General features: G+C 52.3%; 1 protein-coding gene across 1 annotated transcript; it reads right to left on the bottom strand.

The window, feature by feature from the left end:
- Positions 1-8,647: 8,647 nt before the first annotated feature.
- On the bottom strand, positions 8,648-20,757 carry SCNN1G (sodium channel epithelial 1 subunit gamma). The gene is made up of 13 exons (XM_037386444.1): positions 20,661-20,757; positions 20,116-20,446; positions 19,003-19,297; positions 18,405-18,598; positions 17,351-17,454; positions 16,731-16,894; positions 13,662-13,760; positions 12,325-12,442; positions 11,760-11,838; positions 11,617-11,674; positions 11,196-11,257; positions 10,919-10,994; positions 8,648-10,509 (listed from the first exon to the last, which is right to left on the bottom strand). The coding sequence occupies exons 1-13, from the start codon at positions 20,689-20,691 to the stop codon at positions 10,120-10,122; spliced, it is 2,001 nt and encodes a 666-aa protein (XP_037242341.1). The 5' UTR covers positions 20,692-20,757; the 3' UTR covers positions 8,648-10,119.
- Positions 20,758-20,937: the final 180 nt, after the last annotated feature.

The raw sequence follows: 20,937 nt of genomic DNA, 5'->3' as shown, positions 1-20,937 counted from the left end.
AGTGAAGCTAGAACGAACAGGTTTGATGGTGAGTACCAGGACTTACCCAGTTTCTAACCTCTGTCCTGTCAAAATAATTGCCCTTCTATCGCTGCTTATTTCCCCAGAGAACAATGTCTGTTGCCAGCACTGGCAGCTCTAACACTGGAAATAGAGCAAGCTGCATTTGTTCAGTGGTTTGAAACATCAGCTGTGAAGCCAAATGACCTTGAATTTGGCTTGATTTTCTGTTGTCTCTCTCACTCGCTTCATGAGAAAGTTTATTTCATAAGCAAAAACCGCCTGCTAAAAATACAGCTGAAAAACACTGTGGAAAGCTCTTCTGCACCCCAGGCATTGTGTCCCAAGCTGGGGCATTGTGCTGGCGTGATGCACCGCTGACAGCAGCTAAATACAGCTGAGGAACTGGATACACGGGGCGAATCAGCGCCCAAGACGGCACCCTTGGTCTAGTCTGTGGCGTTTCGAAAATATCAACTGGTCCTAAATGTATCTGGTAAAGGGAAAATGTTTCAGTGGTGACTGGGGTGGAGACAAAGGTTTCTGGGATAGTTTTTAGGCCTGTATGTAGAGATGAAGAAGAGCGGTGCCAGAGCCCAGTGCAGAGCCCAGAGGACAGCTCTGCAGGGGGGAAACTACCCCAAAATCACAACCCTGCCGGCAGCGCTCGGATCAGGTCATTGGGAAACACACACGACTTGTTCATAGCTGGTTCTGTGTAAATCCGCATTGCTTTTGGCCAAATTGCACCCTTCAGCAAGGCAGGGGGGGGTCCCGGTGGGGGCCCCAGCCTGGCACAGCTGTGGTGGCAGCCCTCAGAGCTGAGGTCACTCCCTGGTGCTCAGGGAATCCATGAGGATCTGGAAAGGCCCTTTGGGCTCCAAAATTGGGAGCAGTGCCATGACTTTGCTGCCCTGCATTACCTGCTTGGCCTCTGCCGGCATCCCCTCCTGGGGACTCCCTCTCCCAGCCTAGGTGCCGACACAGCGTGGCCGGCCACCCTGCCCATGGCTGACGATAGGCACCGCCAGTGCACCCGCACCTGCTAATTAATTGCCATTTAGCAGGAGCTGCGAGATGTACGTGCTAAATATTAGTCACGTCTGCAGCCTGGCTTCCCGTCGGACGGCTCCGGGGTGTGCAGGCAGGCGCGGGAGGAGCACACCGCTGCCCATCGCTCACCGTGCCTTTGTGGTGGGGCTGCAGCCCCAGCGGGGGGGGGGTGCTGCTCCAGCTCCACGCTGCAGAGGGAAGCAGGGCATCCATCACCCATTCCCACACAGGGTGCAAGTAGGCTCATTCAGCACTTTAATTGCTCGGTTTATCGTGTACGCTTCCAGAGACACGCTGTCACTAAACAAAATAGAGTAATTTAGTTGTGACCAGTAAAATCACAGTCAAATGATAGCGAGCATCTCACCAGCCAACCTACACCGGTAACTGCTGCGTATAAAACCTTTTTAACTGACCTCTGTTTGCGTTACAAAGATCAGGCAGTAAACCTGAGACTGGTTTTGTTTTACAAGCAGCAGAAAAGGGGAGGGAAGCGGCCCCCCCCCGCCCCCGGCCCGGCTCCTGCACGCCTGGCACAGCATGGTCAGCCGGTGGCCACAGCCCGGCTGTGCGCTGGGGGGCTCAGTCTGTGCCACGGACATGGGTCCCACCGCTCCATGCCATCCTGCGAGCCAAGCTCTCAGCTCCGGAACGGGAGGGATAGGGCAAAACCCGGCTCATGCCACAGCTCCCTTCACCCTGAGCGTTAATAACCTTGATAATTAAATCTCGACTCACCCCACCAAGGCTGTACTCCTCTGGGTGGGTGAAACTGAGCAGGCAGCAGTTCGTCACAGGTGGGGGTTTCCCCAGACTTGTGCTGTAACTAATTGGCGTGATGGGGAATTAGTTGTGCTCATTTGCCTTTTCTGCTGTAGAAGTTTACTGGAAAAAATGACCAGCGTGTCATGACTCCAGTGTCTAAAGATGCAGTAGTTGCGGGTGGGCTCCCACCCCAGGGATGCCACGCTGTCCTGGCACAGGGCAGGGAGAGCCAGCGCAGTGCCAGCTGGGATGGAGCACTGTAAAGATCCCCATGTACCCGTGCTTTATGGTCCTCTCCCACGTTCCAGCGGAAATGTGAAATATTTTGTGACGATGACTTTTTATAACAAGAACAAGAGTGGGGATGATTACCCTTTGTGATTATCCAGGGGAACAGTTTGTACCTCTCAGGATTCATTATGTAAACTTGGGTGAGAAGGTCTTAAAACCCAAGGGAGGAAGGTACCACAGCAAAAGCTGCCGTGAAAACAAACATGATTCACCGTGGCTCTGGCCAGCACCTGCACCTAGCCACACTTCATGGTGATCACAGCTCCACTGGGACTGCGGCATGTTTTAAACTGCAGGTGAATAAATCTAGTGAACGCACCCGTTTTTCCATCTCTAGAAACATATTTGTACAAAATGCATGAGTGGAAGGAGACGAGTGATCCCATAGCTTCTTCATGGGCTTCTTCAGCTGCCTGGAGTTTGCTCTCAGGTGGGCAGGAGGCAGGCAGGTTGGGGATGACACTGGTTTGTGTCACTTGGCCTGGCAGAGGCTTTGCTGGTGAGTGTCCCCTCTTGTGCTTCATGTCCTGCTGCTTTTGGGAACAGCACCTGATGGCAAGGCTGCTAGGATGAAAATGACATCAGGGGTGGCGTGGGGCATGGTGCTGGGGGGAGCATGCGTGGGAAGCTGTTCAGGGCTGGCAGCCTGCCTGCATGTCCAGCAGCGCAGGGATGTGGCTCCCACCCAGCTCCCTCTGGAAGGGAAACTGAGGCAGGAGCATAAGACAGGGAAAGATGAGGCAGTGCAGGAGTGTTACAGGAACGTGCCAGAGCATGGGTGATGATACAAGGAGGACAAAACACCAGGAACACATTGTCTGCGGCCTCGAGGGTGGGTGTGTTTCCCTGTTTATACCTCAGGCTGTGTTGCAACCGTGCTGGGGAGCAGGCATGGCTGCCGGGGTCAGCGCCCCAAGCCCGCGGCTGCTCCTGCCTTGGCCGAAGGGAAGAGCCTGGGTGCAGCGTGGCCATGGCCGGCTGCTGCAGGAACCCGCCGCACGGCATTCCGCCCTGAGCAGCGGGGGCCGCCGGCAGAGCCCCTGCCCACCGCCCCCACCGCCCCCCAGTCTCCGGGGCTGGGGCACCCTGAGCCCCCACTGTACTGCAGAAGGATCAGTGGGATGAATGGAGTGCCCTCTCATGTGCTTTGGAGTAGAATGAGGGGATGATTGGGATGATTGGGATGTGGGAGAAGAGCCTTTGCATTTTGGAAGAAGGGGGACAGATGGGGAAAGAGATTTCATACAAAACTCCAAGGGATCGGGTTGCCCTTGCTGCCAGAAAGCATCATTCCCAAGGGAAAAGCTGCTCTGGAGCAATGCGGCTGGGTAATTGTGCTGTTGTTTCAGAAAGCATCGAACCCCCTGTGCATGCGGTGCTGAGAGCTGCAGAGCAGTGCTCATTTTGGGAGCGATGGTGCGGCCGCGGGCCGGCCAGCACAGCCGCGCACCTGGCAGCCCCTGCCTGGCGAGTGACCGGCACATCCTGGTGTGGGGCTGGTGGGGTCGGGCGGGCGAGTGGGCAGAGCTGGGTGGGCGCTCGTGGGTGTCTGGCAGAGGAGAGGGCTGGTGCTGGTGCTGCCCTTGGAGCAGCGTGGCACTGAGTTGCTGGCACGGTGTGGGGTACCAGGAGACATGGCAAGCAGTGGGGACCGCCAGGACCAGCGCTGCCCCACAACCATAGTGGCAGCTCCAGGTTCCCCCTGCACACAGGGAAGTCTGGTTTCTTGAACAGGATTGCCCAGCCTGGCCTGGGATTTCTTCTCTCCTTCCCCTCCTCAGCCATCGGTCACACTCACCCTGACTCTCACTCTTCCCAGGGTTCATCAGCCGCGACCAGTGCCACTTGCCCAGCCCTGCTGACAGTATTACCCACATGTGCAGGCAGAGGCGTGGGGAACTGGCGATGACTCCGCACCTCCCGGTCCATCCAGTTCACAGGGAGATGCTGGCGTCGGGATTAGTGCCGGAGCTGTGCCATGGCATGTCACTGCAGAGGGCAGCTTCTGCAGTTGTGGGTCTGCCTCTGACTCACGCTTGCCTGAAACCACTCGGGCACTGCCATGGCTTGGGCCTGTGCTGGGGATGCTCTGGCTCCTGGCAGCCCTCCTGGGGCTGAGGCTGCTTGAAAACGCTTCTGCAAAGGCACAGACTGGGCTGGTGGGGATGGCTCAGACCTGGCATCTGCTGTGGGGCACTGCCCCAGCTCCAGCCACGTGGTGCTCACCGCTGTGGTGTCACCCCGGATGGGCAGTGGGATTTCCAAGCCAAGGCATCGATTTTGTACAATAAAGTACCCACCTGCTGGCACCTTCTGTATCACACACCCGGCCGCCGCAGCCCCCCGAGCCGGTTTGAGCCCCAGGAGCAGTGCTGCGCGGAGGCTCTGCCCACAGCTCCAAGCAGAGGGAAGACCCCGCTGCGTGTCGAGAACGCCTGGTGCTTTAGTGTGTCACTGGTGGGCCATGGGGTCTGGTGGCAGCTGCGGCTGCTGCTGGTGGGCTAGCACCGATTTCCTGGCCCATGGGGCTTCGGGTGAGTGGGAGGCACGGGTGGGCTCTCGCAAGGCAGAGCCCCTCACTTGGGTGTTTCCCGGGAGGTCTGACGGGAGAGCACAGCAGCAGCAGAGCTGCCGTAGCCCTGCGAGCTCCTTCATGGGTGTCTCAGGAGAAGTCTCTGGATAGTTACAGAGCTGGCTCACCCTGCCCTGAAGGTAAAAGGGTAAAATTAAGACATCCACAGTCTCCAGTCCTGCCCCTGCTGCCCCAGAGCTGCGCCTTATTGCAGGGCACAAGGGAGGCTGCGAGCCTGGAATGGTTTTCCATAGGCATGTGCTGGAGATGCCTTTTCCCAGCTCAGCCCCATTTACATTAATGAGGCATTTAACTCCCAAACCTGTTTGTGGACCACTGCAAAGTCATCCTGCCCGGGCAGGGGCTGGGCAGCCTTTAACCCCGTGGGTGCTGCCCTGCTGCATCTGCTGGGAGCAGCTTTGGGCAGCCATCCCTTCGCGCCGAGGGTGGCTGGAGTCACCCTCCTGGCTGCCATCCCCAGGGCTGCTGTCCCCATGGGGCTGCCCTGGCCTGCTGGGGTTGGGATGGTGTCGGGCTGGGTCTCAGATGTGGACTTATTGTTCATTGTCACATCCTGGACAGGTTTTTCATCCCAGTTGACTGGGAGGTTTGATGCTCCCATTTTTTTCTGGATTAGGAGGTGAAATTCTGTCTGACAGGGAAACCACAAATCCTCCCTGTGTTTGGCCTCCCTGTCCTTGAGTCACTTTTGTGCTGCCTGTTCATGCCAAGCAGTGAAACAAGCAGAGTCAGGGTGAGAGTCTTGCTTTCCACCCAGGAAAAGCCTTTGCCCAGCAGTTTTCATTCTCAAAAGTACTTAAGCAGCAAGTCCCACTACTGCAACCGGAGTTTGCAGAGCTGCCCCTCTCTTCACGATTTTCACAGCAGGTGTGTGCACCCGTGTGCCAAAGCAGCTGGGAGCACTGGGAAAGCCACCAGCAGGCGAGGCCAGCAGCAGGACTGGTGTGTGCTCTGTGCTTCCACCAAAGCTTGGACAAACAAGTCTCCAAACTGCTTGAAGGGGCAGGACAACCTGTGCAGCCTTTGCAGTGCTCCCCTGGGGGGTGGCAGTGGGTCAGGGCAGAAACCACAGAAATCAGATGCTCACAGGCAAAACAGCTGAGCTGTTTGCCTTAGGGTGGGCTGGACAGATTTTTTGGAAAAAAAACCCCAAATTTGGTCCATGCTCCAAAGGCTGTTATGCGGTAATTGTGTATTAAGTGAAGCAAAGCTGGTGCTGGGCATGGCCAGCAGACTCCATGCCACGATGCACAGAGGTGCCCGTTCCCAGCAGGACGGAGAAGGACTGGCAGGCTCCCTGTGTTTGCAAACCCCATTTCTGTCTGGGCATCACCCACTGGGAGAGGCACCTTCTCTGTGCAGCTGGATTTTCCTCCTCCTCAGCAGCCTCCCCCTGCTCGGCAGCTCCTCCATCACCCCACACTTTTCCTGTCCTGGCAGTGGCTACTGCTGGGAGCTGCAGAAGAGCTGAGCGAGGTTCTCCCGCTGCACCTCCTCTCCTCCAAAGGGCTGGTCCTGGCATGCACCTTTCCCAGTGAGTCACTGGCACCTGCCTGCTGCAGGTTTGTTTCAACACCCCTCCCCAGCCTGGCTTTCTCCCTGGTGCAGAGGCAGCACAGTGCCTGCGATGCTGCCTGCACCTTCACCATGTTTTTGGGTACCCTGCAGTGCCATGAAGCCAAAGCTGTGGGTTTGTGGGGCTGGGGGCATCGTCATCCCCACCTGAGAGGCTGCACGCTGTGGCCACGGCCAGGTCTGGTAGGGAGAGGCAGGTCTATCCCAGGGCTGGGGGGTGAGTGGGGGGGCTGCTTGCCTCTGCTCTGCCTGGGGCTGGTCGGGCTCCCATGGGTCTCCTGGGAACGCTGTCCCCATGGGAAGAGAGCAGGCTTCCCACCTGACCCTCGGAGCACCAGCTGGAGGGGTTGGCCGAGGGGGTGCTGCCGAACCACACATTTTGCTGCCTGGTGTTCCCATAAATGCCAAGCTGAGTTTCTCAGACACTTTGAGCTCATGATATTTAGCATGTGTCAGACCTGATTCTCATACTATTCCAGGTAGTTTTCTGTGTTTAAGATGACTCAAGAGTTCAGTAGAGTTCCGTGTTTAATTCACGATGAAGTAATCCATTTCTGTAGCTACTCCATGGCTTTCTGCCTCCTGAGGATTATTCATACAAGCAAAAAAGGTGCTGCGCCTTCCCTGAGAAGGAAATGCAAAAAGCACCTACATAAACCTGTGCTTTTCCAGAGTTTAAAGTGAATGTTCCTGCCAAAAAGCGCCTGTTAGGACACGCGCCCTGGGTTACTGACCAGAGGGGCCTTGCGGGCACTTGGGCAGCCTTGCTCTCAACCAGGTGATATTTTCCTTATTAGAACTGCAGTTGCCGGGCATGAAGTTTGACCCATCAGTACAATGGCTTTCTTGCAGGATTGTCACCACTTAGTTTATTTCAAAACTTTTTATTTTGTTTTGCCCTGTGAAGCCTTTAAAAATACAAGGCTTTCTAAAATAACCACTGTTTGAAGCATCATCTGCTTTATAGCCCTCACCAAGGTCTGGCTTTGCTCTAGCAAATGCATTACTGGAAGGCTTTGTCTGTGTGGCAAATCCTCCGGCACCCAAAGAAAGACTCAGGAACCAACCTGCGGCATCCGCACGACACAGCTTCTGGCTGCTGCTGTGGTGGGAAGCGTGGCTGCTGAGGAGCGCTGGGGACACAGCTGCCCTCTGAAGCCATGTCCCCTCGGCTGGTCCTGGGCTGCACCAGCCCCCAGCCCTTTCTCTGACTGTAGCAGCCGAGTGCAGCATGATGCTCTGGGCAGCAGCTGTGGGCAGTTTTCTCCCTGTCCAGGAGGTGATTGCAGGATTGAACCCAGCTGTTGGTGCTAGAGGGTTGCTGGGAGCTGGGCAGAATCACCTGAGCAGCCTGAGAGGAAGAGGAAGCCCTGTGTGAGCAGGCTCAGCAGCGAGCTGCAACCCTACAGCCCCCCTTGGCACCGCCCGCAAGCAGCAGGGAGCGAACCTTGCAGTCCCCCGGAGAGCTGCACTCTGTCAAGCACCACTGCACACGCAGGTACAGATGAGGAACAGAAGAGTCGTGGTTATGTCCCGCTTGGCAGTGCTTGCTTGCTTGGGAAAAAGCAACGAACATCACCCAGGGGGGTGTCCCTGCTCCTGCAATGTACATCGGGGCTGTGCTTCTGAGGGGGTGGAAGCAGAACGGACCCCAGCAGCTCTGCCTCTGAAGGGCCTTAGGCAGGTGTCACTGAGCCAAACCAGCTCCTGGATAAAGGACCAACAAATGGGCAAGGAAGGAGGTTCTTGTAAGACGTTCTCTGGCTCTGAAGTTTGCTGCTGTTTGTACCACCGCTGTGCTCGCGACAGCTCATGCCTGCAGTGCAAACGGGGAGGTGGCCCTGGCTTGCACTAGCAGCTGTTTTTCTCTGGGTCCGTTTTGCCGCAAATGGGGCAAGTCCAGTGGAACAAGCAATGTTATTTGCTGCTGTGTTCGAGAGGTGATGGGGACAAGGAATGGTTTGCACTGGGCACCTCTCTCCGTGTTAGAGAAAGGGCTCTGAGGCAGAGCAAACCCCGTTCTCTTCTCCTGCAGTCTCCCAGGGACTGTCCAGGAGTGGAACTGCCTGGGGACACCTGAGGTTCCAGCACCTTCAGTCACCTTGCTGGCTAATGCTGCTTTCTGAAATGCTTGCACCCCCACCCTACTCCACAGCCAGGTCTAGCAGCAGCCTGCAACACACCGGACCTCTGCAGAGGAGCTCAGCACCTGGCAGCCCCAGGGCAGGCACAGGCAAGTCTCATAATCTCTTAGGATGCCTGCAAGGAAGTAACTCACCTATCGCTGATTTACAAAAAAAAACCCACCAAAAAAACCCACCAAAAAAACCCAAACCAAAGCAGTTATTCAAAAATATATCTTTATTTTTTTCAGTTTATCAGCTATTTAAATAATTCAGTTAAAATATGTTTTATTGCACATTAAAGAACCTTTCTGGATTCTCACTGTCCTAAATAAAATAAGCTTATAAAGCGAAAGGAAAAGAAAAACTTTCTGACACACACAAACACACACAGGCCCTGAATCACTCTTGCTCTATAGAACCCTAAGCAGCCAACCCAGTGTAGGCTATATTCATCCTCAACATCTATACAGCGTGCTCTAGGCAGCCAAAAATTGGCAATGGTAGGAGTCAGGTGCAGGGCTGGGAGCCAGGGGGAGGGTGCTGCCACCTCAGCTGGGTGCCCAGGTCTCTCCACAAGCCCCTGGCAGGTGCAGGCAGCAGCCTCCAGCTTGCCCACAGCACTGGGAGGATCTGGAGCGATGGAAGTAGCACAGGAGGTAAAATGCAGGGGTTAATGCAGTACCATCGAATGGAGGGAGCATATGAAATGTGGGTGACGCACCAGTGGGGCAGATGTATCCTCTGGCCGCCTCCTTTCAGGGCTGCATGCAGAGCCCTGGGCAGCTCCGATTGGCTCTGTCCCCTCACCGTCCCCTCACCGGGGCAGGCAGCCGGGGTGGTGAGCCAGGGGGCTGCAGGAGGGAATTCCTTGCCTGGGGTTGAGCAGGAAGAGCAGCCAGCTCCCTTTGAGGGTTCTGGGAAGTCACGTGTGGCCAAGGCCACATGCTGTTTAACGAGCTCCTCTGAGGTGGTGTTTAATGGCCGGGTTAAGTGATGTTAAATGAAATAAGCTTGCAGAGTATGCAGTTCATCATTGTGATCTGAATTAGATTTCATGCCCTTTTCAGGTGATTCTTTTGGGATGACTTAAGTTCTGTGTAATAACTTGCTCTACAAGCACACCTATGGCTATCCTATCTTTCCATCTCAGAACAAGGAGCCCTTCAGGCCACCTCTAGAATCAGGTTCCTAATCAAAATTCAGCTTAAGAGCTTTCCTTTTATCCATTTTGTGCTCTTCCCAGACCTCTGTCATACCCCTTCCTACAAATGTCATGCTACATTCCTGAAAGCCCTGGGTTTTTCCCACAAGTCAAGCCACACAGCAGAGAGCAATTAGCATAAATACTCCATGTGGCATCAATCTTCCGCTGTGGAGTAATTCCTGCCCGCATATAATGGGGTGTGTGCAGTTGGTTGCTAATGCATGCCTCTGTCTGGCAAGACATCCCAGCTCAGTGCCACATCCTGCTCCAGCCACGTCCTGCAGTGATTAACTTGAGAATTGATGCTGCTTGAAATTCCTAATGTCTCTGAGCCCTTGGCTTTTGTGTCTGAGCTTTGCTCAGAGAAGCTTTGACTGCAAGTTCAATCCCTGAATAAGGGTCTGACCCGACAGCCCTTCAGTGCTCATTTGGATGCATGCCTTTCACCCCTGGACACGTGGATCCAGCACCCACCTCTTATTTTGGCACCTGGATGGGTGGATAAATAGGCGTCAGTGTTGCCCAGCCTCCAGCGTATCGGGCAGCTGCTCTGTGAAGGCAGTCTCTAGCCGCAAAGTGCTGTAATTGGGGGGGGGAGTCCTGGGCAAGGGGTTATCCTGTGGCAACGGCAGGCGGAGGGCGGTGTTGAAGGTGGGCAGGTCCTCATCCATGCAGACGGGGTTGTCGTGGCCCTGCCTCTCCAGATCACTGGCCTGTGGAGCCTTCCCTGACCGGTCCCGTTTGCGGTCGTTCCACCATTTCTTTGCCTTTTGCCATTGGCGCCGCATGACGATGGAAAGCGAATCAATGAAGAAAACCTCGACGATCTCAATGACACAAACAACTGAGCAGCTCATCCAAAGGCCCAGCTGGCCTCCGAAGTTGGAAAGAAGAATGACAAGCTGGAAGAGAAGAGAGCACAAGGTTATTGGCTCCTGTGGGCGCCAGGCACACATCCACGGCACGGTTATGGCATGCAGGGAGGCTGTGCCAAGCTAGGGCACCCAGGCTTTCCTGAGCACTACTAAATGCAGCAGGTCCTTCCTCTGCTGCCTGTGTTATCCTCTGCTGCTGCAGTTACTTCGGGCAGCCCTCAGGCTGCCCCGGTGCAGGGTTTGGGGCTGGACAGTTAGAAAAGCAGCCCCAGGTAAAAGGGCAGGACTGGGCGCCCTGGGTTGCACTGTCCAAGAACAGTTTCCTGCCCCTGCCTGGATGGGACCACTTCTCTGGCCAGACGAAAACTTCCAGCCTGTCTGGGAGGAAGAGCCACGTCTTCCTGGGGCTGAGCAGGGACATGCTGCGCTCGCTTACTGTGTTGGCAGGATTCTCTGAAATGAATCTCTCATTCAGGTCTTTGTAAAACACCATGAGGTTTGCAAGGTCTGTCCTGAGAAGAGAAACAGAAGGCAAGCTGAGGGTTTAGTAAAACAATAACATGAAACATACTGAAAAACTATGCAAATAACCAGTTGGACCAGTAGGGCTGGGCCGCTCTAAGGGAGCTTTTTCCTCAATTGCCATCATTAGGGCTGCTGAGATTATATCTGAGCTTGAGGTGCAAGCTAGAAACACATACATGGAAACTTACTTGTTCAGTTTCTTGTTGATTTTTTGCCCTTTGTCCCAAGAGAGAACTCGAAGCATCCAGTCCTGGAAAACATGACAGAAAATACTGCTATAGCTGTGTGTGCTTGTGTAGAAATCCTTCAGAAATGGCGCTCACGCTCCATAGCTCCTTGGACCAGTGTGGGTGCCAGAACTGAATGTATGTGATGGGCCACCTGTCTCCGAGGTGATCTCCCATCCCACACGCCAAATTTTAGTTTAATGGTGAGCTCCTGGAGGGGAAGCCCTAACCTGGATGTTACAAACCCAGCTTTTGGGAGGAGCATCATCGAAGTGCTAATGAATACCCCAGGGCCCCACTGCTTCTGCGCTGAACTGCCGGGTTTATTTAATGCCTTGTTATGCCGTGCTGCTGTCACAGCGGAGTGTAATTAGGAACTGACCTCTGACACAGTGGATGGCCACTGGGCGATGCTGGTGGTGAGCGCCCATTCCTTGAAGCTGGAGAGAGAGACAGGCTGTCAATTGTGAGCTTGAACTCCCATGCACACACAGCATTTTATCTCTGGTTGTGGGCAGGACTTACCTGCAGGCATCTTTGCAGATTTGCTGGCAGCCCAGCTGCTCCTTCACAAACTTTTCGTGCAGCCTGTAGTAGCAGTACACTGCAAGAAAGGACATGTGTATGGGAAGCTGGAAAGAAAAGCAATGATCTTTTGCTACCTGTGCTGCGGTGGAGCTTCTGGGGTGTAGGTAGCCTTTGTGGCCATCACCTACGTGGTAGGAATAAAAAGATTTACACTATAAATATTGCAAAATACTCTGAGAAGTGGTTGTCACTTGCTGTAGGCACAAACAATTGCCTCACCCGGTCAAGTCTTCCATTGACGCTTCTGTGGTGTGCACAGATGACAAGCAATAAGGACAACCGTCAGAAACAAGTCAATCTAAATAAGAGAGGCAGTTTAAGGCTCTGCAGTATGGGGTCTTAAGTGGGCTAAGGCAGATTTGCCTCTTCCCAGAGCACTGTGTGGCTGGGGAGGTGCTGGGTGCAGGCAGAGCTGTGCTGGCCAGGGATCATGCTGTGGACGGATGTGGCTCACATCGGGTAGTTGAGGCACGTGCAGTGCGAGAGGTGTTTGAATACTTACTCCAGTTGGGGTTTTTCTTGTAGTTGCAGTACTCTGCCCCAGCAGGTAAGGGCTGCGCATACTGGGCACAGCCACACGAGTCCACCATGGCCTTCTGAAAGCAGGAGTGCAGGCAGATCTGGGGGAGATAAACCAGGAGTTGGTGAGAAGCACAGTCTGCTGTGCTTCTGCAGCACCAAGGTCCAGGCTCATATGCACCTAAAAACATCCTCTGTTTATGATAGTAGCGGTAAGATGGGAACCCTGTTTCTCTCGGCCTTCACGCTCTGTTGTTAGTGAATACAAATACAGGCAGAAAGTGCTGTGGAGGATTTAGGCTCTAGTGCAAGAAATAAGAATATAACCTCCTCCCAGAGGTGGTTTCTGTGAATGCCCCCACTTCTCTTATAGACACCAAAAGCTTCAGTGTTGCTATTGCTCTTTCCACAGCCAAGGAGGAGGTTTTCTGTCTACCACGGCATGCGGTCCATGAATCAACAACTAGGTGTGGGAAGTGACTCACTGGTGAAAATGTTCACAGCTTCGACCAAATTGTGTTAGTGCATATTTGGAGACCTGAAGTTGTAAGGATTTATAGCGTGATAGAGTCAGTGTTTTGCGCTAAAACACTTAATCAGCTGGAACAAGCAGGAACTGAACTTCTCTTTTTGAAATCCCAGTCATCAAGCCTGTTGGTCCCAGTCCCAGCCTTCCTGAGCACTGAGTTTCGGTGAAGTAGTGTTATTAAAAACCTGAGATAATGTCTGTGTGATCCTACCTGGCAATACATCACAGCAGATTTCAGGTATAATACCCCATAAAATAAAAACCCAGCCTAGCCACAGGCTTTGCAGTAGGCAGCAGCTAATATAATTACAATTCTTCAAGTGGAGAGTGCCAGAACAACTGACACTCTCCAAGAGGACCCAATTACAGAAACCATGCAAAATTAGTGGAAACTTACTCTGTAAACAAACATCCTGCTATCTGGATACTGATTAGATGGTATCTGTTATTCTTGGAGTCCTAAAGGTCACAATTTCTGGCTTCAAGGGTTACTAAGCTGCAACATTTACTTGGCCAATATTTTCCAGTCTCACATTGCTTGAAAATTGCCTAATGAGCTGATGTTCTCCCTTTATCTAACAGGGCGCCTAAGGGAACTTCAAACATCAACCACTTAAGAATAAAACTTGGATTTTGAAAAGTGCTGTGATATTTTACATCAGTGGTTAAAAGCAGTGACCCTATGCCTGGACTAGTCACAATCTCAGATCTTGAACTACAGGAATATTATAAAGGTTTATATGAAGGTAGTTTTCAAGCGACTGGTAAAAAAATATATATAACAGATTTACCTGGAGTGAGTAGCTCTTGTTATAGAGGTTTTCTACTGGTATGTCAGCACCAGTCTCTGTGCAGTCACTGTAGGGTTTGCTCAGCTTGCGAGACCGAGTCTGAGAACCAGAAAAGAACAAACCTTGGGTTTTGGAATTCACAAAGAAACCAAAGGATTTAGTGGCAGTTCATCACAATTCTGAAACTGTAAGTGATGGGGTGGGTTTGAAGAGCATGTTTACCTTTTGCCATCTCAAATGATTTGTCAACCACTTGCCAAAACAAGGTGGGTTTTTTTGGTAATACCTATTTCCTAAAACACTGCTTTGGCTGGATTACCTGCTGTCTTTGTTGAAAACCTCTGCAGGAATGCCAAGATGGTATAATCATAATGCTGACAATTTTTCAAAGCAGAGTAATTTATATATGTTTTCTCTCATTGTAAAGTCCTAGAGGTTATGCATCATTTATCCTGGATATATATTTGCATTTTGTTGGAAAGGGGGTTGGTTTTTTTGTTTGTTTGTTGGTTGTTTTTTTTTTGCTTTGCTCTGACGAAGACCCACACCTTCCTGAGCTGCTGTTGCATTGGCTGCTCCTGTTCTATGGGTAAAACAGCACTTGAGGCTCCACTAGCACTCAATGGCACCCCTCTAAAATCACTTTGTATCAGATGCTTGTTATCTCCTTCAGGACTTTTTACAGGTACTGCTTTGACCTTTCTTCTATGATGAATGCTAACACCTTTTCCTGTTCTGCAGTCTCTGCCCAGAGAAAAGAGCTCTGAAATGTCAAGTGCTTGTGCCTGCAAGGTCTGCTGAAACCAGGGCTGGGACCTCAAATGCACAAGACCTGATTCAGGCTACATCATCTGCTTCCTGCAGGCTGCCTTACCCACTCAGCCCTAAACTCTTACTATCTTTCTGCAGTAATTATCCACTTCATAACAAAGAAAGTGGCCTGAAACCACAACAAATGTCATCCATTTAAGAATCCATTCACCTATCTTTCTCTACAGAGTTTAAAATTAGGGGCTGATACCTACAAAGGATCAATTTAGTAGGAACCTGAGAAATGCCTGCTTACCTTTAAGGCACTGACTATAGATCTACAGGTTACTGGGTCAAGCCTGATAGCGAGCATTACCATTTTCATCTGCAGCAATAGAAGGCTATGGGCATGTATGGGGCAAGTCAGGTCTTTTAGGAGGATGCTCAGATCTCTCTTTGGAGGCAACACAGAAATATGGGATTTCAATATCAGAGATGGATGACTTCTGAAAACTGAATGAAACCAGCTTTTAATATGCTTTTAGCTTCCGCCGACAGTCTAATGCCAGGACACCTGCCTCAGTTTGCTGCTGTATCTTTCAGCAGATGATGGATCCTTTGTATAGAATTTTTTTGTCATGGCTTATACTCCTACAAAAGCTTACTTGTTCATTCAGGTACTGAAATAATTTCCAAACTAAATATTTAACTAAAGCACTGAAACTCCTACCAAGCAATGCCTTGTTTGCATTCCAAACATCTTGGAATATTTTTGGAGGCGGGGGGAGAAGTCCTAGTACACAGCAGAAATACGTGAGCGATAACCTACACACTGACGTTCGAATTGGGAAACTGTGACTGCCACCCTCAAGCCTGTAGCGAGCAGCGGTGTGTGTGGCACACGTCTGCTGTGTCCTCCTTCATGTACTTGCATGCGGGTACAAGGACTGATCCAGCACCTGGGTGCTGCAGCCCTGTCCTGACAACCACGACCCCCCTTGGCAGGCTCTCTGGAGTATCCCTTCACTGGCAGTACAGTGATCATCAGCTTTTGTTTTGAGTCCAGAAATCATGTCCAGCTTCTACGTCGGCTGTTACATTATGGTGTAATCAGATCACTTCCTCATGCCAAATCTTTTAAACATAGCCACCGAGATATGGTCATCTTGTTTTTTTATATTACATGCAACAGTCCAAATCTACTGTGCCAGGAAAACAATACATTAAATATTGAGACTCTGCCTGCAGTGACTTTCTCCTGTGCGGTGTAAGAGTTATAAAGAACAGTCTTGCGAGACTTTGCCTCCTTTACATCCTTCTGGTTTCAATACCTCCTATTCACTTTTTGTTTGTTAGGTAACATTTATCACAGCCGCTTAGTCCAAGCAGTTGCTGCCATAGTTTTCCAGACAGCTGGAAGATAGTTAAGTATTTGCACATTTTAAAAACCATCAGCCCTGTTTTTAATGTCTTTTCTAATGCATGAACTATCTAGATCTGGCACACCCAGCCAGGACAGATAAGCAGGGTGGCTGATGCATTTGACTCAACCATCAGTGAAGAAAAGGCAGAACTAAAATGCTCACTTAACAGCCTATCCAGATGAAAGGGGAAAGTCTGGCTTGCCAGATGGCACCGCTTTCATTTCTCCACCACAGAAAGAAGCCCCTTGGGTCAAATGCCTTGTCTGTGCTACACTAATTGGGTAAATTTGGAGCTGAAGCCCTCCCTGCCCTGGCTGACAGCAACAGCAAGATGCTTCGCTAAGCTGGCAAAGGCAGTCACTGCCCACGAGGTTTTTTTACAGCTGGGATAGCAAAAACTCAGCAAAATGAGACTTACGCCCCCAAAACAGTTAAAAGGGCTGCGCTGCAGTTGTCTCTACAGACCTGACCCTAACAGGTGTTACCCACAGCTCGAGCTCATTCTCTTCCCCCGTGCCCTGTATGTAACCTGTGTGGGATGCAAACTCTCTGCTTATTGCTAAAGAAAAACGAGGCACTTAACAACACATTTCCGTGGTTGTGGATTTTGCTGTGAAACAAACAAACAAAAATCCCCTGGAAGCCAAGGGGCTGGAGGAAGGAGAGAACAAACAAAATCCCAATAGCTGTCTGGTTTATAAAGACCTGCTTTTCCACAGTGCTATCACAGGATTTTCCTTGGGGCACTTCAGCTGCCCAGGTGTGAGGTATTAGATGCCTTCCAGCTGCTGGCTACGTTCAAACATCATATCTTCAAACATCATATTGGTTGATATTTACATCTGTTTCAAGGAAATGGTGCCGAGCACCTGGAAACAAGATTGCTGTCACTCACAAAGTGCATTCCTATGGAGGTGGCCGCTGCAGTCTCAATTTCTGTGCCAATGTCTTCAATGAAGGGATATTCGTTTTGGTCATGGACAATGATCTTGGCTCCTGTGGATGTCACCAGGAAGGGGTTGTAGTCTGCTTCGTCTATATACAGAACAACCTGCAATCCTGAAGAACAGAGACAAGGTAGGAGCAGAGTTACACCGGAAGCCAGAGCCAATTTTTCTGGTTTGGGAGAACAGCACAGTTTATTTAATGTTACCTGCACTTAAGTAGAACTATAACAATCAAGCAAAGCCTTTGCAGAGCTACACTGAGACACTCACAGCAAGTAACGTCCCTCTGCGGTCCCAAGTACAGCAAACAAATAATTTCAACCACGTTCTACGGGGACACTTACTCTAAAAGTTATATAACTGAGAAGCAGTCATTTCAGATGGAAAACATTAGTGATGCAATGATATTATCTTTGTATTCTCTGGCAATAGTTTGCACTAGTTCAAACAAGCATTTCCCCAATCAGCTTGCAAATCTAGAGCCAACACATCAATCACTCTCCAGTAGGATCCAGTTCGCTGAACCGCTTGTTATCGAATAGTTCCTCTGTAAACTCAGTTCCCTTACCGTACTCGCTGCCTCCCGTGGAGGTGCTGAGGATCGTCCCGTTTTCTCCGCTGTTGAAGGTATAGCAATTGCCATGCAGGGGATGATGGAAACGAGTGAAGTGCCTGAAAGAAGCAAATACTGTTACATTGCCCTCTGCAGCGAGAAAATCGGCAGGCTGGGGGATGTTGTTTTGGCAGAGACATAGCAGGACTAGGCGTTTCCTTTCTTCCCGGCCCCCCCACCCCCAAGCAATTTATTTTGCTGAAAGTGTGGATCTTTTAGTATCTTTAAACTACATGGAAATATGATCTGGTTTAATAGCCTGAGGAAATTAAAAGTTTAGGAGGTTTTCATGTGGGAATGGGGGCTGAGAGGTTGGGGGAAGCAGATTTACAGAACTAGCAGGAAGGTGGTGGGGGAACACGACAAAGTCCTCTCATTTGACAGCCAAGTGCCTAAAGGAACACAAATCTTCATTTTTTTAGAAAAGATGTCAGAGCCACTGTCACGCTGGGGAGGCTGAGGACACACCCTTGTGATTCAAGCAGAGTCCTGTCTTTCCTGTGAATACCCCCTCCCACTCGAGCAAATGTCCTCATTCCAAGAAAAGACGTTCTGCATTTGTGTGATTACAGACACAAAATGCCTTCAGTAATGAGTTACAGCACAGCCTGCTTTGTGCATGGCAGTGGGAAAACCGCTAAACACGTGTACATGTGCCATCTTATCCCCACAACTGCATGGGAGAACTCTGCTGCTACCCCTAGTATGAAGGGATGACTCCCCTGCTACCCGGACACACAAGAACTGTACTGCCACAGTAAGCAGGTAGATTTGATTCTGCCAAAAAAAAAAAAAAGGTTTAACTGAAACGTGGACAGCAGAACACGAAGACAAATGAAATTAAAGAGCATAATCAATCAAAGTTCATAAAGACGCGAATGTTTGCCTTCATTTAAATATGGAAATGGTTCCTGCTGGAATTAACAATTATTCTGCTGCAAATACCAAATATTCAGTTCCTATATATTACATATCTTGGAAATAACCTGTTAAGCTGGCAGGCACTGACCTTTTGTCACAAGATAGGCCATCAAAGAAACATGTCAGTAGCAGGTCATCAGCAGAATAGCTCAATTTTTCTTTAGTCTCCAGGGGAATCTGTGCCATGATGTTCATGTAATGCAGCTTGTACCATTCTTGGATAGCATTAACACCAGAACTGAATGTATAAAGTGCACACTCACTGCTGTTGTTTGCATCGCACTGATAATTACAAAGGGGAAAAAGTGTTTCAGATGAAATGAAATTATGTATTCTACAAGGCACGTGTGATACTGTTTCTCTTCCGCAGTAATAACCAGGTATGAAGTTACAGTGGCACAAAGGGGCATCAAAGACCCTTCATGCAGGGCTAAGATGATCAAGTATTTCAGGCCCAAAGCAAAGCTCACGGGAGGCACCGAGTCTCTTTGGGCAGACTTCAGGAAGGTGTTTCTCCTCCACGGTGCCAGGGACGAATCCACAGGCAGCCATGGTTGCACGGGCGAAAGAGCAGATGGAATAAAGCCACCTAAGCAAGCAGTAAAACTGGCTGGAGGGATACCAACCCAGAACACCCCTTTGTTGCCCCACAAGGAACTTGCTGGCCAAGGAAGAGTGACACTCACCAGCTGAAAGCCGATGATATCATTTGAATCCCCAGAGTTCACTATGGACGAATCCTTGTGAAAGACACTGCCCTCTATTTTCCTCTTGTGGCCACTGCGAAGGTCAGTTGCTGTCCTAGAGAAGTCCTCAAACTTCAGCAGAGGGATCTGTTTGAAGAAGTCACTCCCTGTGCTGTTCCACTCACCCACTGACCGGCGCACCTTGGACTTGCCCTCTGAAAATCCGTAGAAAGTCTCCAAAGCTTTTTTTGTCTCTTTGTCCAATTCAGATAAATAGTCTTTCATGGAACTGTACCTGCATTGGAGACAACATGGTAGAAAGTGACGTCCCATCTCACCCCACCACCTCGCTGCAGCGTTTTGGCCGCTGTGCTGCGAATCTCATTGCTCAGGACAGAAATCTTTGTCATGGGCTCGCATCGACCTCTTACTACCACATACTACCATAGCTATGCCCAGGGAGAGTTCTCAGAGTGGACCATAGGAAGCAAAGCAGAGCGAATACAGAGAAAGTCCTCACAGATTCCCAAGCCCCTTGGAGGCTGTGTTAGCAAACCCGAGGAGGCAGAGCACGTGGAAATAAAACTTCTGCACCTATGCCAAGAGGCACTGGAGAGCTGGATCACCTGCTGGGACCAGGGTGGGTAGCTGGCAGCAGAACAGATATCGATGTAAAGTGTAATTTGGCAGGAGAAAAAGTACTGTTGACTGATAACGTCAAAGCATCCTATAAGGAAAGAAGGAGGCAACAGAGAGGCGACGGATGTTCCCTTCCCATTCTTTGGCAGACACCGTTGTCTGCAATCCTGGGACTTTGGTCCCGGGAAGAAGGGAATTTGGAGAGAACCACGGAGCTGCCCGGGCATTGCCTGGAGCGGCAAGCTGAAGCGACTGAGCCTCGCTCAGCAGGCAACAGCCGAGGGGCGCCACGGTAACCCGGTGTGCCGGGCACAGCACAGAGGTGGGCGCTACCCGGGGCGCCGCCGAGGGAGACCCCGCGGCTGGGAAGGGCTGGCGGAGCAGCGGGGGCGGCGCGGGGCTGCCAGCGCGGTGCCGGGCTCGCCGCGGGGGGGTGCCCGGGCCGGCCTCCCGCCAGCGCCCCCCGTGCCTTACTTGTAGGGGTTGATGTTGCAGATGGTAACGGCGGGGAAGGGCAGCTTCTGGAACTGGACGGTGACGGAGACCGAGGCGCTGTAGTAATTCATGAGGAGCTCGGCGCACTGCCAGAGGATCAGCCCGACGGCGCTGAGGGTCAGCAGGATCCAGATGAAGCGGCGCAGGCGGCCCCGGGACACAACGATGCGGCGGCAGCCGTGCGTGTTGGTGTTGAGGCAGTACCACCGCATCAGCTCGCTCAGCGTCGGCGCCTGCGGGCCCCTCACCGGCAGCGTCCGCTTGATCCGCGCCGTGATCTTCTTCCCGGGGGCCATGGCACCGGCGGTAGCTGTGGGGAGACACAGCGCGGGCCCTGAGCACGGCCAGGGCCGGGGGGCCCGGCGCCCTCCCGCCGCCGGAGCCGCCCCCGCACTGGGGGGGGCCCCGCTCTCCCCCGGCACCGAGCCGTGAGCCCGGCCCCCCCCGCACCGGCAGGCTCTCAGCCCCACAGCGGCGCGTCCCGGGGGCAATAGCGTCCTGCGAGGCACGGCGCCTCGCCTCACCTCGGCCGCCCTCCGGTCCCGGCGGGGCCATGCCGCGCTCCCGCTGCCGATGGGGACGGCGGGCGGCCGCCCCGGCCCCTACCCCCGGCCCGCCCCGCCCCGGCCCGCCCCGCCCCCGCTCGGTGGCCGCGCAGCGCCGCCCCACGGCGGCCGCCGGGGCCGGCAGGAGCGGGCAGGGTGTCGCAGCGAGCGCCAGCAAGAGCCCCACGGGCCCGCCGGTGGGCGGCACGGCGCGGCGTGGCGCCAGCCCGCTCCCGTCCCGGCGGGGACGGGGCGG

The sequence above is a fragment of the Falco rusticolus genome, chromosome 4 (genome assembly GCF_015220075.1).
Source record: "Falco rusticolus isolate bFalRus1 chromosome 4, bFalRus1.pri, whole genome shotgun sequence".
Lineage (NCBI taxonomy): Eukaryota > Metazoa > Chordata > Aves > Falconiformes > Falconidae > Falco > Falco rusticolus.
This window is presented reverse-complemented; position numbering and strand designations above follow the sequence as displayed.

What these genes read in the sequence shown, in the direction of transcription:
- SCNN1G (XM_037386444.1), bottom strand. Translation starts at nt 20,691, where the DNA reads ATGGCCCCGCCGGGACCGGAGGGCGGCCGAG. An exon ending in GGCCTATCTTGTGACAAAAG is followed by an intron (nt 17,455 to 18,404) that starts GTCAGTGCCTGC and finishes TGCTTCTTTCAG; the next exon opens with GCACTTCACTCGTTTCCATC. An exon ending in CCTCCATAGGAATGCACTTT is followed by an intron (nt 13,761 to 16,730) that starts GTGAGTGACAGC and finishes TCTGGTTCTCAG; the next exon opens with ACTCGGTCTCGCAAGCTGAG.